The 14,375-nt window shown below is 53.2% G+C and overlaps 3 protein-coding genes across 3 annotated transcripts; 1 reads left to right on the forward strand and 2 right to left on the reverse strand.

The window, feature by feature from the left end:
- Positions 1-1,790: 1,790 nt before the first annotated feature.
- Positions 1,791-5,131, reverse strand: MIND_00672700 (Vacuolar assembling protein; the record flags this gene model as incomplete). The annotated part of the gene is made up of 6 exons (XM_037363443.1): positions 1,791-1,878; positions 1,931-2,141; positions 2,193-2,505; positions 2,557-3,411; positions 3,459-4,615; positions 4,666-5,131. 6 exons carry the CDS (start codon positions 5,129-5,131, stop codon positions 1,791-1,793), a joined length of 3,090 nt encoding a protein of 1,029 aa, XP_037219087.1.
- A 137-nt stretch (positions 5,132-5,268) lies between these two features.
- On the forward strand, positions 5,269-6,003 carry MIND_00672800 (Proteasome subunit beta; the record flags this gene model as incomplete). Its single annotated transcript, XM_037363444.1, has 4 exons — positions 5,269-5,419; positions 5,473-5,618; positions 5,664-5,803; positions 5,856-6,003. 4 exons carry the CDS (start codon positions 5,269-5,271, stop codon positions 6,001-6,003), a joined length of 585 nt encoding a protein of 194 aa, XP_037219088.1.
- A 420-nt stretch (positions 6,004-6,423) lies between these two features.
- MIND_00672900 (putative transmembrane protein) lies at positions 6,424-8,489 on the reverse strand (the record flags this gene model as incomplete). The annotated part of the gene is made up of 3 exons (XM_037363445.1): positions 6,424-6,902; positions 6,953-8,215; positions 8,462-8,489. 3 exons carry the CDS (start codon positions 8,487-8,489, stop codon positions 6,424-6,426), a joined length of 1,770 nt encoding a protein of 589 aa, XP_037219089.1.
- Between the last annotated feature and the right edge of the window lie 5,886 nt (positions 8,490-14,375).

The raw sequence follows: 14,375 nt of genomic DNA on the forward strand, positions 1-14,375 counted from the left end.
CCAAGCATCTAAATGCTAACATTAATGTCGACACTCACCATGTTGACCAAACCGGGCGAGAAGTGGGGTCCACTGCAACGGCGCGGGGCCAAACTGCTCTTCCGTGTTTAGAGACGGCTCTTCCGAGACGTCGTTCGTGCTTCGTTCGGTCGCTGGACGCAGACTGGAGGACCCAGCAAGGGCTCCATGAAGGTTCTTCCCTAGAATTGAATCAGCGGCTGGACTCGCGAGGATTCAAGTTTTCAAACCCACACTAAGCCTGCGTGAGAGCCACCCAAAGTTGGTTGCCGTTCGGTCCATTCAACGGGGCAGCAGTATGGCCGGCCGCAGGGTATAATGGTGGTGGACAACTGCGACAAAGCTGGCATGTGACTCACGTGCACAGGTTTGGACCTCAGCGCTCAGCCGCGCATCTGGAATTATTAAAGGGCGCGGAATTCAAGTTCACGCGCCGTTTGCGACCACCGGGATGGGATCACCACATCCTCGCGAAGCCGCGAGGATGGTACTAGTAGAAAAGGCATAGTACACGGGCGGCCGCGAGTTGGCCCTTGGGCCGGCTACTGGTACGCGTACGCTCGGCGCGGGGCTGAGGGGCCCCGGTGAGCTACAAGTCAGAGCATTGGCGAGGTACCTGGGGGTATGGAACGTCGACCGCAATGACCGCATGTTGGAGACGGAGCGATGCGTCGCCGGCCCGCGAGGTCAACGCGAGGCGGGAAAAAGGGGAGGGAGGCCGTGCGGTGGCGCATATCATGACCGATTGAGCGCCCGGGCCGGAGCCGCGGCCAACCGTGACGCCTGGGGTCAGTCCGCAGACTGTGGGGGCAATGCAATATTGTAAGATCAAGTCCAGCTTACCTAATCGCCTGCAATGCTTTCGATTACTTAATCTGAGAGTCACGAGTGTGACGTGAGTCAAGTGAATGATCATCTGTTCAAATGACCAAGGCCTGGCTATGTCTGCTGTAAATCAGCGCTAGCTCTACCATTGCATGCCCTATGGCATTACTGCTGGCGGGATCTCCGATGTCAACGGACTCCTTTGGTCATGTGATGGCTGGTCTTGTCACGTACACTAGGTCGCACCCGGTGGTATCAGCAAGATGGCCGAGTGGTTAAGGCGCTAGTTTCAGGACGCAATCCTCCATACTAGTCTTTCGGGGCGTGGGTTCGAATCCCACTCTTGTCACGTTTTGCTCCTCTGCGGCTTCTGAGATACTTTTTCCCACTAGCGGCTGAGATGAGCCGAGTGGTCTAAGGCGCTAGTTTCAGGCTAGGGATCTTCTGGTCCCGTCCCATACGAATATTCCTTCGTATACTAGTCTTTCGAGGCGTGGGTTCGAATCCCACTCTTGTCATGATGTTTTGCTGCGTTCAGCCGCGACAGGCGTCCATGCATCCCTCGGGTTTTTTTCTCTTCTTACACCTCCTTCATTTAAACTCCCATCGTTCAGAACATCCACGTGACATTACTGTAAACCTTCCTGTTCAATTACCTGATGATCTTCTTCCCATGGTGGCATAGTGTTCTTTCTTACACTTCAAAGCATAATAAACACTCAATCCCCAACAGTTCGAGTCGCTAATGCATGTGGTATATATTTCTCCCGAGCTTACGTTCGAGTTTTATCCTTAACGACGCTCTTTTACCAGTATACAAATCATTGTTCATATGGGATCGTTACCTGGTCGCGGGTATCTCTCTCAAAGCCCCCGCCACATAGGCCATCGACCCCAGAAATGGCAAGGTGAAGTCGTTAATGGGATGTGGAATATCTCTATCGAGTTTACGTCCGTACCCTTAACACCGCCCCTTCACTCTCCTCATGACACACGGGACACCCCTGGTCCAACTTCGCCCGAACAACAGCCTCACTAAACGGAACCGTCAGCACACAGAAAAACCCCGGACCTGTTTACGACTTACAAAGCAATCTTGCCATTGATGCCCCGCGCCACGCTGTACGGCGACGAGTCGGCCATTCCAGCCCCACGTAAAACAGGATCGGGCTGTGGTGGTAGCCGGTCACCCCCGCTTGTGCAAGAGGCGTGGACGACATGGCGACACAAGAACAATATCACCAGCCGTTGATGCGTCTCGACCAATGGTTGGGTACACATTGGGCAAATCGACTTGCCTAAGAATCACGGTCAGTATATCCCAAACGAGAACTAAGGGCGAAACGAACCAGTCAGTAAGAACCCCGCCGATTGGTCCTTCTGCAGTTTCCTGGCGTAATCCGAGCTATCGCCGTTCATGATGGTCTGACAACCCTCGAGTAGAGATATTTGCAAGTGGAAGTCCTGCAGAATCTTGACTAGCGAAGCTTGCAGCCCGGGAATTTCGAGTCCGTTCTTGATGCGGCGGATCAGCCTGATCGGACTGATTTCCGCTCCGACATTCTCGAGCAGCCCACGAATGAAGGCGGGCCTTGTTTCCGAGTACCTCAACAGATCCTCCCATAAGTCGTCGTCGTTCTGCTCTTTCGCAAAGTCGATCGCCTGTTTACAAGCATGAGCAATAATCAGAAGAAGAAGACACCTAAAACGAACCCGATTCACGTCGCCCAGCCGCTCGATAATCAGCGTCAGCGCCTGCCTGTTATTCCCCATCCGCCCAAGCAGGAAAACCATCTCAGGAACAAGGCTCCGCTCCTCACAGACTCTGTACGCGTTCTCGAGGTTATACTCGTTACTCGCCCGCAGGAAGTCGATCAAGCGGGGAGTCGCGAACTCGGCATAGAGCTTGACCTGAACATCGGCAAACTCCGATACCATGTGCGACTCCTTTTCCATGAGCGCATCTAAGTAGAGGAACAGAAAATATGGTCGGGATTGGAGTTGAGCGACGACACGGCCGATCTGAACTTGGTGGTTGCCATTTGCGTAGCAGAAAAACGAGTCAAGACTCACTGGAATCGCATGTATGTGGTCCACCAGCAGCTGGATTGCCTCACTCTTCTCCGTCGACTTCTCCTGTCCTTCAGGCTTCCGCTTCTCCATCAACTCGTGGTCGAATTCGACGAGCTGGAGTGCCTGGTCTTGCACGTCCGTAAACAGGTTGTTCTCCCTGATAAGTTCGAACACATTCGGCCGTCGTAGTCGCAAAAGATAAGTCAGTGCTTTGCCCGGTTGACGATTAGCAACGTAGAGTTCCGCAAGACACTCCATAAGCGTGGTCTTGTCTGCAGAAATTGCCGCAATATCCAGATTTGACGTCGAAGCAGTGCGGTCAAGTTCAGCAAGAACCGCCACAATAACCGCGGAAATATCGTAGATGTCTTTTGGCCACTCCTTAATTGTCTGCAAGAGGCTCGTTCGGTCGTGTGACAGGAAATGCGCCAGTATCATTTCGTAGATGAGATGGTCAAGACGGGGAGAGTCAGTTGGCACATATGGAATGATTGCCTGTACGACTTTAGTGTCAGAATCGGACGGAAGAAGACAAGACAGACCTGCATTTGCCTCTTCTGCTGGAAAAGGAATATCCAGTTTTCCCACCTGTTTACATCCCGTCCACAAACTTTCGGAGTTAACCGGGCTGCAGCAGCGAAGTTACCGTCGTTGACGAGGTGCTCGATGTATCTCTGGCCAATCTCGACTGCACTGACGGCATCGCTTCCACCATCAGCTCCCGTTTCCGCCTCGAGTCGCTCAACTTCGCTCAGTGCCTCTTCGTACCGCTTTCTTTCGACCAACCACGCAATGTGGTCTCGCCTGTCCCGCCGGCGGACGACAACGATGTCCCTAGGAGAAAGAACAACATAGGTTCTATTCTCAGCGTCGTCTGTCGCACTCGCCTCGGCCAGCACGTAGTCGTTGCAGCCCCAGTCCTCATAACCCGAGACACTAAGAGCATCAGCTGCCAACTCTGCTCCCCCAGGCGAAATTATTCGCAATTCCGGACGTTCCGCCAACTTCCGAGCTTGTTGGGCCCGATCTGGGACGGGTTCGTCGGAGAAAATGGACATGTCGGGAGGGGTATACGCGAGGAGGAGGTAATGCGTCTGCGTCTGGGTTTGTGGATGAGCAGGGTTTGCCGATGATATTGACGGGGTTGGGGAGGAGATATTCATAGAGTGTGGATGTGGCACAAGACCGGCAATCATGCAGTCGACTTTGAGCACCAGAGTGATTTCCACTAATAGCGGGGGAAGTCCCGCTGATGCAGCCGAACTTGTTTGGGTCCTTGGCCGCGCCCTGACCCTCGCGACTTTGATATGGTCCGCCCAAGCAATCAAAAGTGTCGAATCGTCTTGCCAATGGAGAGTGCATTTGAACAAATCCGCCCTTGGGGCTTGACTTGGCCGATCGATGAATGTTATTCGAGTCTGCGAAACCGTGTCGTAGATCTTCACACCCAGATCGTTCGCCCACGCGATAAGTCGTCCGCGCCATTTGACGGCCCATATTGGACCTTCTCCCGTGTGTAGGATGGTATCCTTATGCCCGAGCCAGCCCCGTTCATAGAGAATAAGGTTTCCCGCCATTCCACCACAGACAAACGCGCGAGTACTTCGCTTAGCAAAGTTGGGCTCGAGAGAAATGGCCCGCATTGGTCGTTTGAGATCGAAAGCGAAGGTTTCTGCGGTAGAGTAGACCCTTACTTGACCTTTAAATCGTTGGTTAGTACCGAGTTGAATGATGCTGTCCATAACTCACCATCGAGTGAAGCAGTTGCAACCCACTCCGCAGTCTCGTCCATGCAAATGTCGATTACAGAGGCTACATGGGGTTTAATGCTCCGTATACTCTGCCCAGTCATGTCGAGCATATGGACAAATCCCGCATGTGTCCCCATAGCCATGACACTGTTGGATACCGCCAACGCTGAACCAGAATCTTTCTTGAGGAAATTCGGTATGGAGCCCCCAATGCGTTCATATTTCAGAGCAGGTTCTTCATCTTCATCGTCCGACTCTTCACTCCCATCCGAGCTTTGATCCTCCTCCTCATCTTCTTCTTGGTCCGAGCCCGAAGATTCAATAGAGCCATTCCCCTCACTAACGCTCTTGGCCGTTGCAGTCATGCTGACTGGCGACTCGACAACCGCGTTGTGTTCATCCTTCTCTTCATTCGGCAGAGAAATAGAGAGGGTCCCGTTTGCGTGGGGCCCAGAAGATGCCATGCAGGCATGGGTGAGCGGAGGCGGATGCAAGTCGAAATAAGTAGGGGTCACATGCGTGACTCGCCTTCCTTTTCGGGACCCCACCAAACGCGACGCGTCAGCCCAGCTTCCTCCCAACCACAACCTAGAGCGTCATCATGGAAACATCCTTCGCGATAACGGGCAAGGGCTATGTCATTGTGGCGGCCGACACAACTGCTGCGCGCTCCATTGTCAAGATGAAGACCGACGAGGACAAAATAAAGACTCTAAGTGAGCATCTGGTCATGGCTTATTCCGGCGAACCAGGTAAGTTGGCAGTGGGTCATCTCTTTCAAGCATAACTAGACAACTACTTGCAGGTGACACCCTCCAATTCGCCGAATACGTCTCCCGCAATATCCGTCTCTACGCCATCCGTAATCTCTATGCTCTCCGACCAGCTGCCGCCGCCGCGTGGATCCGCAGAGCACTTGCTACTTCCCTCCGCTCACGGAAGCCGTACTCTGTCAGTCCTCTCCTTTGTCTCCGATATTGCATTAAACGTAATCAGGTCAACCTTCTGCTTGGAGGCTACGACGAGACAGAGCATGCACCAAAGCTCTACTGGGTCGACTACCTTGGCACAATGGACGAGGTCCCGTTCGCCGCGCACGGTTATGGCTCTTATTTTGCGCTGAGTTTGCTCGATCGGTGCGTTGTCTGGTCGTGCATTCCTGCGAAATAATCTTAACCCTCTTGCTAGATACCACGACCCATCTGCGTCACTTGAAGAAGGACTTGCCACCCTCAAACGCTGCATCGACGAAGTTTCCAAGCGTCTTGTGGTCTCGCCCGGCACGTATAAGGTCAAGATCGTCGACAAGGATGGTGTCCGTGAGGTCGAGCTGTAATCAGTTGTACATGCAAAAATGAAAAGGATCATAACATCATTGAGCGTCTTGACAGCTATTTGTTGGCTATTTGAAGACTTCTTCATAGTCCCAGAAATTGCGGATCCCTTTGGACATGTTTTGGTTAGGTTTTGTTTCTTTTCTGACTTGGGATTGTTCAAACAAAATATTCATTGCCTTGCGGCGCTTGCGCGCAAAATGGAATAAGAAAAATATGATTATAAGTGGAAAAATATGATTGTAAGTAAGTATATACTGTACTGTACCCCATGACAAAGTGCTAAGTATAACGGCTTGATTACTGCAAAAATAAGACTATCCTTGAATGACTTGAGTGTTCAATGTCGACTGTACTATACTGTATTCCCAAGAAACAGGATCGGTTTTCGGGTGTCTGAGAAATCAAACAAGAGAAGGCACCTAGAAGCTCTGGCGGTCAAAATCGGCATACGGGTACCTTTCCCTCAGTTTCTCGATGACCCACCAGGCCGGCGTCGCGAAGGAGACATGACGGTTCACGCCGCCCGCATGCAGGACGCCAACCATACGACCCATGCCATCAAATACAAGTGAGCCAGAGTCTCCTTTGGCGGCGAAGGGACCGGATTCGTTGTGGTAGTTCCATATTGCAACCTCGACCGAGTCGACACCAAGCGCTGAGCAGCGATAGGCGCTGAGGCCTGAGCAGCGGCCCACAGTCAGGTCTGAGGTATTCCCGTATTTCATGACAATGAGGCAGGGCTCGCCGTGGCTGTCGACGCTTTCGGGATTGACCAGCTCCTCCTTCGTCACCCAGCCGTTGATACGAAGCTGGCCGTCGAAAGGAAGCTTGAAAGGACTGGAAGCGTTGGCCTGTGGGTAAAACTTCTCGCGGAGCTGGTACAGTGTGTATTTGGCTCCTGGAAGCGAAAATCGGTCAGTGCGCATCAAGGAAACACAGAGCACGGACCCAGGTCTACAACATTGCCTTTGAAGTTGGCCCTAAACCGATGATCATATAGCTCAAAAGTGGCAAGGTCAAGCGTGTAAGCTGAGTCTTCCACAACTTCGACAGAAATGCGCGGGGCCCAGTCGACGCGCCCGATACTACGGCGCATGAGATCGCTCCAGCCCGTGGCGATGCTCTCATAAAACTCCTCCGTTTTGTTCATATCCCGTTTCATCTTCATTAATCTGGTCTCCCTTTCCACCTTCTCCGCTGCCAGCTCCACTGCATCCTCACCTGTCGCGGTCTGCAGCTTCTCCTCCACTCTGGAAATTTCGCGTACCAAGAGTTCAGCGTCAAAAGCGAGCGAGCTCATAGATGCGCGGATCTCGTCGAAACCCCGCTGAAAACGGCGTTTTCCTGCCACGCGCACTCTCCAAGATGGGTAGCCCTTGCCCTTGTACTCGTAGTCGATACTGGTATTTTTACGAAGCACGTGGCAGTTGGTAACGCCGAGAACGCGAGAGCTTGGGCTTCCATCCTTGTGTTTATTCTCGTGGAAAAAGAAGGCTACGCTTCCCTCCTCCTCACGTTCCCTTGTCGCAATAGGCATACCGAGCGCGGTGGTCAAGAAATGCCGCACAAAATAAGTGGGGTCGGAATCGCTGGTAACGGATAGGAGGGGAGGGCAACTCAGCTCCTCTGTAGGGCCCTCATACCATTCAGCCACAACATCGTCAACACCCGAGGCAGTGAAGAACGCAAGAAGAGCGGGTGAGACATCGTGGGCGGTGTCAACGGTGGTAGTGCCTGGGTGTGTGGCGATCCAAAGCACAAGCGGGCCAAACTCTGAATCCTCCTCCTTATCATAAAAGCTGCTTCTCGTACCAAAGCGCGCCACCGTAAAAAACGAGTATTTGACTTTTCGGGCCTTTAGATAGTCGCGAATATGAGGACCGACGGTGTCCCATACGAGGTTGAGGTGTGTGCCAAAAACCCCGTGTACAGTTTTGATGGGGACCTCTGTAAAGCGCCCTTGGGGGATAGTGAATGTGCGGGTGGCAAAGTCGGAGCGGTAGAGTAGCTCAGGCGGATCGGGGGAGATACCGTGGTAGTAGTGGGTCCTTTCCCAGTCAGTAGGCACGTGAGGGGCTCTCATGGCGATGGTCGAGTTGAGAGAGAGTGTGGAAAAGACGGTTGACGTATCCCTTGGAATGGGGGAGGCCAACGCAGTCAATAGGCCTTGACTAGCGAAATTGATACACTCAAGGGTGAAGATAGACAAGTCTGCACGGGGGTGAGTGCGGTATCAACAAAGAGATGAGATAGACTCGCCCCCCAGGAGGTGAGGGTACTTGGTCATCGTTTCAAACACTTGGGCTACGTTGTTATGGACATCTATGGAGGTCGTTAGTGCCAGGGAGAAACCCACGCAGCAAGAAACTCGCGATCACCAACCAGACCAGCGTTCTTGAGGTCTTCAATTGATAGAGCAGCTGCGGATAAGTACGGTCCGTCAGTTCTTAGGCGAACAAGTTGCAGCAGGGCGTTGCTCACGCATGAGCGGTGAGAAAGTTGCAAATGTGGCGGGTGGCTGTGACGTAGATGAAAAATTTTACGTCATCTCCTATGTTGTCGAAGTTCATGATCATCGCTGAGCGCTGAGCGCTGGAGACCGGAGAGCCATGCCAATCCTGTGCAGATTCCCATGGGAATTCCCATGGGAATTTCCTATAGGAAAGGTTTATTTTCCTACAGAAAGGGTTTATTTCCTACAGGATAGTTGTGTTTCCTGTAGGTTTCTTGACTGCAATGGAGAATAATATATATACGGTTCATAAGAAAGGTTCATTCCTACAGGATATATTTCCTGCAGGAAAAAACCCCTGCAGGTCCTATAGGAAACTTGAAAACAATGGGATTTCACTAATAATATAGATTCTGTAGGATGATCAAGAATCCTATAGAATAAATATAGATCCTGCAGTAAGAAGAGAAAGGCTCCTATAGGAAGGTTAAGGAAATAAAGAGGCTAGTAGCATAAATAAGAACTATAATATATATGACGATTCTAGAGGAAAGAATCTGAATACACTCTTTATTGCAATGAGTTTAGCATTTGTCCAGCTTCCTAGCTTAGTTAGATCTTCTGGTGTTGAGATATTTACTGCTCTGTGTTCAATTCTGCTTTCTAGCTTTTTGTCCACTGGCTTACCTATCAAATGTATCCTGCAGGATTAATTCCACTCCAGTTTCCTGTAGGACAGGTTACTTTCCTATAGGATAACTTGAGGTCTTTTCCTATAGGATACTTGAGGTCTTTCCTACAGGATACATTGCTTTCCTATAGGATAACTTGAGCATGTCTTCCTATAGGATATATTGTGTTCCTATAGGATAACTTGAGGGTCTTTCCTATAGGATACATTGCTTTCCTATAGGATAGATCTCCTATGACTTTATTATTTTTACAGAGTCGTTAACTCGTTCTAAAGGAACTGTGACTTCTGTATATGATAACAAGACAAAATTGGCCAAGTCATAATATCCTATAGGAAAAACACCATCATGTGATCAGTACACATTCCTGTAGGAAGCATGAGTTACGTGTCTTGATTCAAAGTTTTCTGTCTGTCTCTCTTAATTTGTGACATATAAACCTTCTCCCCCCCAATATGAGCAGTCCACCACCAGCACTGCTACCAGCTCTTGGCTCCACCTGCCAGAATTGTCATAGAGGCACTATTCTATTCAGCAGACGTGCTTTTGGCAAAAACAATATAGAGCATCATGGTCAATATTATATCAAGGTATGCGACTTTTCATGTTCTAACTTCAAACTCATGTTCCTTCCAATAGTGTTCTAATAATTATTATGACTTTGGAGGTATATTGCCTGTTAGTGGTTGGCTCTCACAAGGAGCTCTGGACGCAAAATGTAATGGGTTTTGGTGGGTGCCAGAGGGTACCCATACTAAGGTGTGCAACCATACTCTTTATTCATTATAAGGTTCTGACATGGGGTAGCCAACAGGTTCTACCGCATGCCAGGGCAGTCACTGCAATGGCAAGGGGGCCAGAAATGCAAGTTGCACTCACTGGCTATGTAAACTCTGCTGTATAGGCTATGCTCAGGCCTATTCTGGGTATCATTGCTGTGCCCTCAGTACACACCATACCTCCTTCCCAATTGCTATTGGCCCTAGGCTTCCAACAACGCCCACAACAGTGCCACTGAGCAGTTTGATGCCATCAACACCTGCATCGATATCCACTCCTGCCGCCAGTACCGACTCTCCCTCCTTGAGTGTTCAGCCAGCTATCCCAGGTGAGTTACATCTTATATAGAAATTCAATATAAACCTCTTTGCAGGTTCAAGTCAAGACATTATATCGAATACCCCTACATCTACTATATCTGCGACACGCTCACTACCCCTTCATGGACATAATCTCTCTCCTTATTGGCGTAGCTTACCCCAAGACTTCATTGAAAACTCTCTATCGAAATCTAAGTCATCTAGTTTGAATTCCTATCCCGAGGGGCAAAATCGAACAATTGAAGTGGCGTGGTACAAGGTATGCCTTTGGCTTCACTCTATATTCATTATGGTCAAGCTAACATTTAATAGAGTTTGGAGGATGATGTCAGGGGAACCTCCCTTTCGGCCCGGAGACGCGTCCGATTCCGGTCCGATTCCGGTTCCGACTCTGGTCCGGCCCTCCATCTCGCCCGCACAATCACCGATCCGTCAACGCCCTCCCGACGGTCGCCCTGGGACCTTGCCTGCGCGACGCCGCCCAAGCATTCTGTGCCCGACAGCGACAGCTACGGACAAGCAGTATATAGTCAGCTCCCTAGCAGGCGGACCCTTAGAGTTTCTTCTCTTTGGATCCTCCCCTGCTAGGTCAGCTTCATTTGTATTCGCTTACCAATGTTCACGCTTTGGATCCTCCCCTGCTAGGACCTTGATCTCAGGCCTCCGGGGTTGCCCTTACATGTCAGGGGAACCTCCCTCTCGGCCCCTCGGAGACGCCTCCGATTCCGGTCCGACTCCGGTTCCGTCTCCGGTCCGGCCCTCCATCTCGCCCGCACAATCACCGATCCGTCAACGCCCTCCCGACGGTCGCCCTGGGACCTCGCCTGCGACGCCGCCCAAGCCTTCTGTGCCCGACAGCGGCAGCTACGGACAAGCAGTATATAGTCAGCTACCTAGCAGGCGGACCCTTAGAGTTTCTTCTCTTTGGATCCTCCCCTGCTAGGTCAGCTTCATTTGTATTCGCTACCAATGTTCACGCTTTGGATCCTCCCCTGCTAGGACCTTGATCTCAGGCCTCCGGGGTTGCCCTTACAGCAGAAGAAACTCTCTACGGGATCAACCGGACAAGATTGCCAGGTTCGGCGCTGACTCAGGCTCGGAGTACGAGTCCGTTCCGCCCTCGTCACCGCCCCTGCCACTTGTCCCCTCCTCCTCTACTCCTGTGGTCCCCGCACCCGTCATGCCGTCCGGAGTCACTCCTACCGCAGACGCCCGGCTGGACTCACTCGAGGCGAAAATCGATAGCCTAACTGAGGCCCTTGCTTTACTCACCAACCAGGCTTCCGCTGCCGCTGCCGCCGCTAATAATGCTGGCGGACCCCAAACACCATCGCCGGAGACGTCGATTCCGACTCTGACTCCGGTCCAGGGCGACTCGAAGCCCTTTTTGGCGACATCAACCTCACCTCAAAATTGGTCTTGCGACCAAACCCCCCGTTCACCTTCAACGGCGACTGGAAAACGGCCGCCGCTGGTTCCTCTACGCGGTCCGCACCTACGCCCGCCTTGCCCCTGAGGCCTTCGTGGTCAACGGAGAGGCGAGCGAGGAAAAGGCTGTCCGCTATGCCATGTCGTTTATGGCAGAAGGACCCGCTCAGCAATGGGTGGAGCGCCACGGAAGCAAAGCCCCGTTTCCGTTTCCGTCCTGGGGCTCATTCGTTTCGAGTTTCGACTCCGGTTCGTCGAGGAGAATGAGCAAGATCACGCTCTCTCCAAGCTGGAGACTTCCGCCTATCACATGGGTACAAAGGATGTCTACCAGTACACCGACGACTTCGAGGACCTGATGGACCTCGCCGGATTGAAGACGCGCTGGTCAAGGTGACCAAGTTCCGCCACGGACTTGACCCCCTGATCAATAACGGAATCACGTCCTCGAACGACCCCCCGGACCTCCGGGATTACCTTAGCTGGCGCACCCGGGCCTTCCGTCAATACGAGGCCCTGGTCCGGGCCAAGCTGATCAAGTCAGCCGCCCCCAAGACGCCTGGCGGTTTGATTCGGACTCCGTTTCCGGTCAACCGCATCCCGGCTCCGGCCCCTTTCTGCCCGGTGGCTCCGGTCGTGCCACCCGCGGCCCCGCGCCCCCGCTCCGGCGCCTCCAGCTCCCGTCCCAATGGAGTTGGATCGCACCAGGGCTCGGGGTGCCCCCGCCGCGCCTGCTTCAGGTGCGGCGACCCAAACCATCTCACCCGGGATTGCCCCTCCCCGCCGATGTCCGCTCGATGGACATCCTCGACGAGGTGATCCAACAACTCGGTGACGAGATGTTAGCGGAGTTGATCGCCCGCTACACGGACACAGCTGCCCTGCCGGAGACGGTAGCGGAGTCGATGGCCGGAGAGGATTTTGTCCCCGCGACGAGTGACTGGTGTGCCCTCGTTCTCGTCTATAAATCGTTTTGCCTCTTTGTATGATGAATGCAGTTCCTTGCCCTACAATGAGCCCCGAAACGAAAGACACACCCTCTCCTGCCCCCCGTCTCGACTCCGTCTCCGACTCCGCCCGCGACTCCGGTCATCGTCCTCCGCCGCCTCACTGCCTGGGAAAAGAAACTGCCCAAGCAGTACACCGTTGCCGCTGCCCCTGGGGCGAACTCCCTCCACCTCCCGTTAGAGCTCGAGTCCACCACCAGGCGCTGAAGCTCTCACTCTCTGGGCTTGTCGACTGTGGTGCCACCTCCGACTTCATTGACACGAACTATGTTGCTCGGAATGGCATTCCGGTCCGCACCCTCGATCAGCCGATTCCGGTTTTCAATGTCGATGGCACCCCCAATGACGCTGGCTCCATCAAACAGATCGCGGACTTGGTCCTGCGCTACAAGGGCCATGCCGAACGAGTTCAGCTGGCCGTCACCCATCTTGGCAAGCAAGACCTCATCCTGGGGTATTCCTGGTTGCGGAAACATAACCCAGAGATCAATTGGGAAACCAAGGAGGTCAAGATGACACGGTGCCCCCGCAATTGCTCGACCTGCCGTGAGGAAGAGCGGGTCGAACGGACCGAGTTGCGGCGACTCCGGTCGCTTCAGAAGCGTCTCCGCTCCGGCCCGTTCCCCTCGGTCTGCGCCATGGACCTTTCTGGGTCTGATGACGGAGACGATTCCGTCTCTCGGTGACGACTCCGGCCTGCCTGATCTGACGTCGGACTCCGACGACGACGACGATGACGATGGTCAGCTTGAAGATGGTGACCGCATCTTCTACACCTCGTTCCGCCCCTCGGAGGAGATACGCGCTGGCAGTACTGTCTCGCAACGCCTGGCCGAAGCCTTCGCCAGGAACTCCGCCCCTCCGCCCTCCGAGATCCCGGACTGGGCTAAGGAGTTCCAGGACGTCTTCAACAAGGAGTCCTTCGACACGCTACCGGAGCGGAGAGCCTGGGACCACGCCATTGAACTCGTCCCCGACGCTAAGCCCACCAACTGCAAGGTGTACCCCATCTCGCCCCTCGAGCAACGCGAGCTCGACGCGTTCATCGAGGAAGGGCTTTCGACGGGCCGGATTCGCCCCTCCAAGTCTCCGATGGCGTCTCCGGTCTTCTTCGTCAAGAAGAAGGACGGCGGACTCCGCTTCGTCCAGGACTACCGTGCTCTCAACGCGATGACTGTCAAAAACCGGTACCCCCTTCCGCTGATCAACGACCTCATCAACCGGCTCAAAGGCGCTCGTTACTTCACCAAACTCGACGTCCGTTGGGGCTTCAACAACGTCCGGATCAAGGAAGGTGACGAGTGGAAAGCGGCTTTCCGGACTAACCGAGGCCTGTTCGAGCCCTTGGTGATGTATTTCGGCCTGACAAACTCTCCCGCGACGTTCCAAACGATGATGAATGACATTTTCCAGGACCTCATCCTCTCCGGAGACGTCATGATCTACCTTGACGACATCTTGATCGCCCATTCCGACCTCCGGAAACACCGGCAGATTGTCCAGGAGGTCTTACGGCGACTCCGGGAGCACAAGTTGTACCTTCGAGCGGAGAAGTGCGACTTTGAAAAATCGTCAATCGAGTACCTCGGAGTCATCATCTCCCACAACCACGTCGAAATGGACCCCGTCAAGGTCGCAGGCGTCTCCGCTTGGCCGACTCCGGAAAACAAGAAGGACATTCAGCAGTTCCTC

The sequence above is a fragment of the Mycena indigotica genome, assembly GCF_014461135.1.
Source record: "Mycena indigotica strain 171206Taipei chromosome Unknown Mind.scaff0006, whole genome shotgun sequence".
NCBI lineage: Eukaryota > Fungi > Basidiomycota > Agaricomycetes > Agaricales > Mycenaceae > Mycena > Mycena indigotica.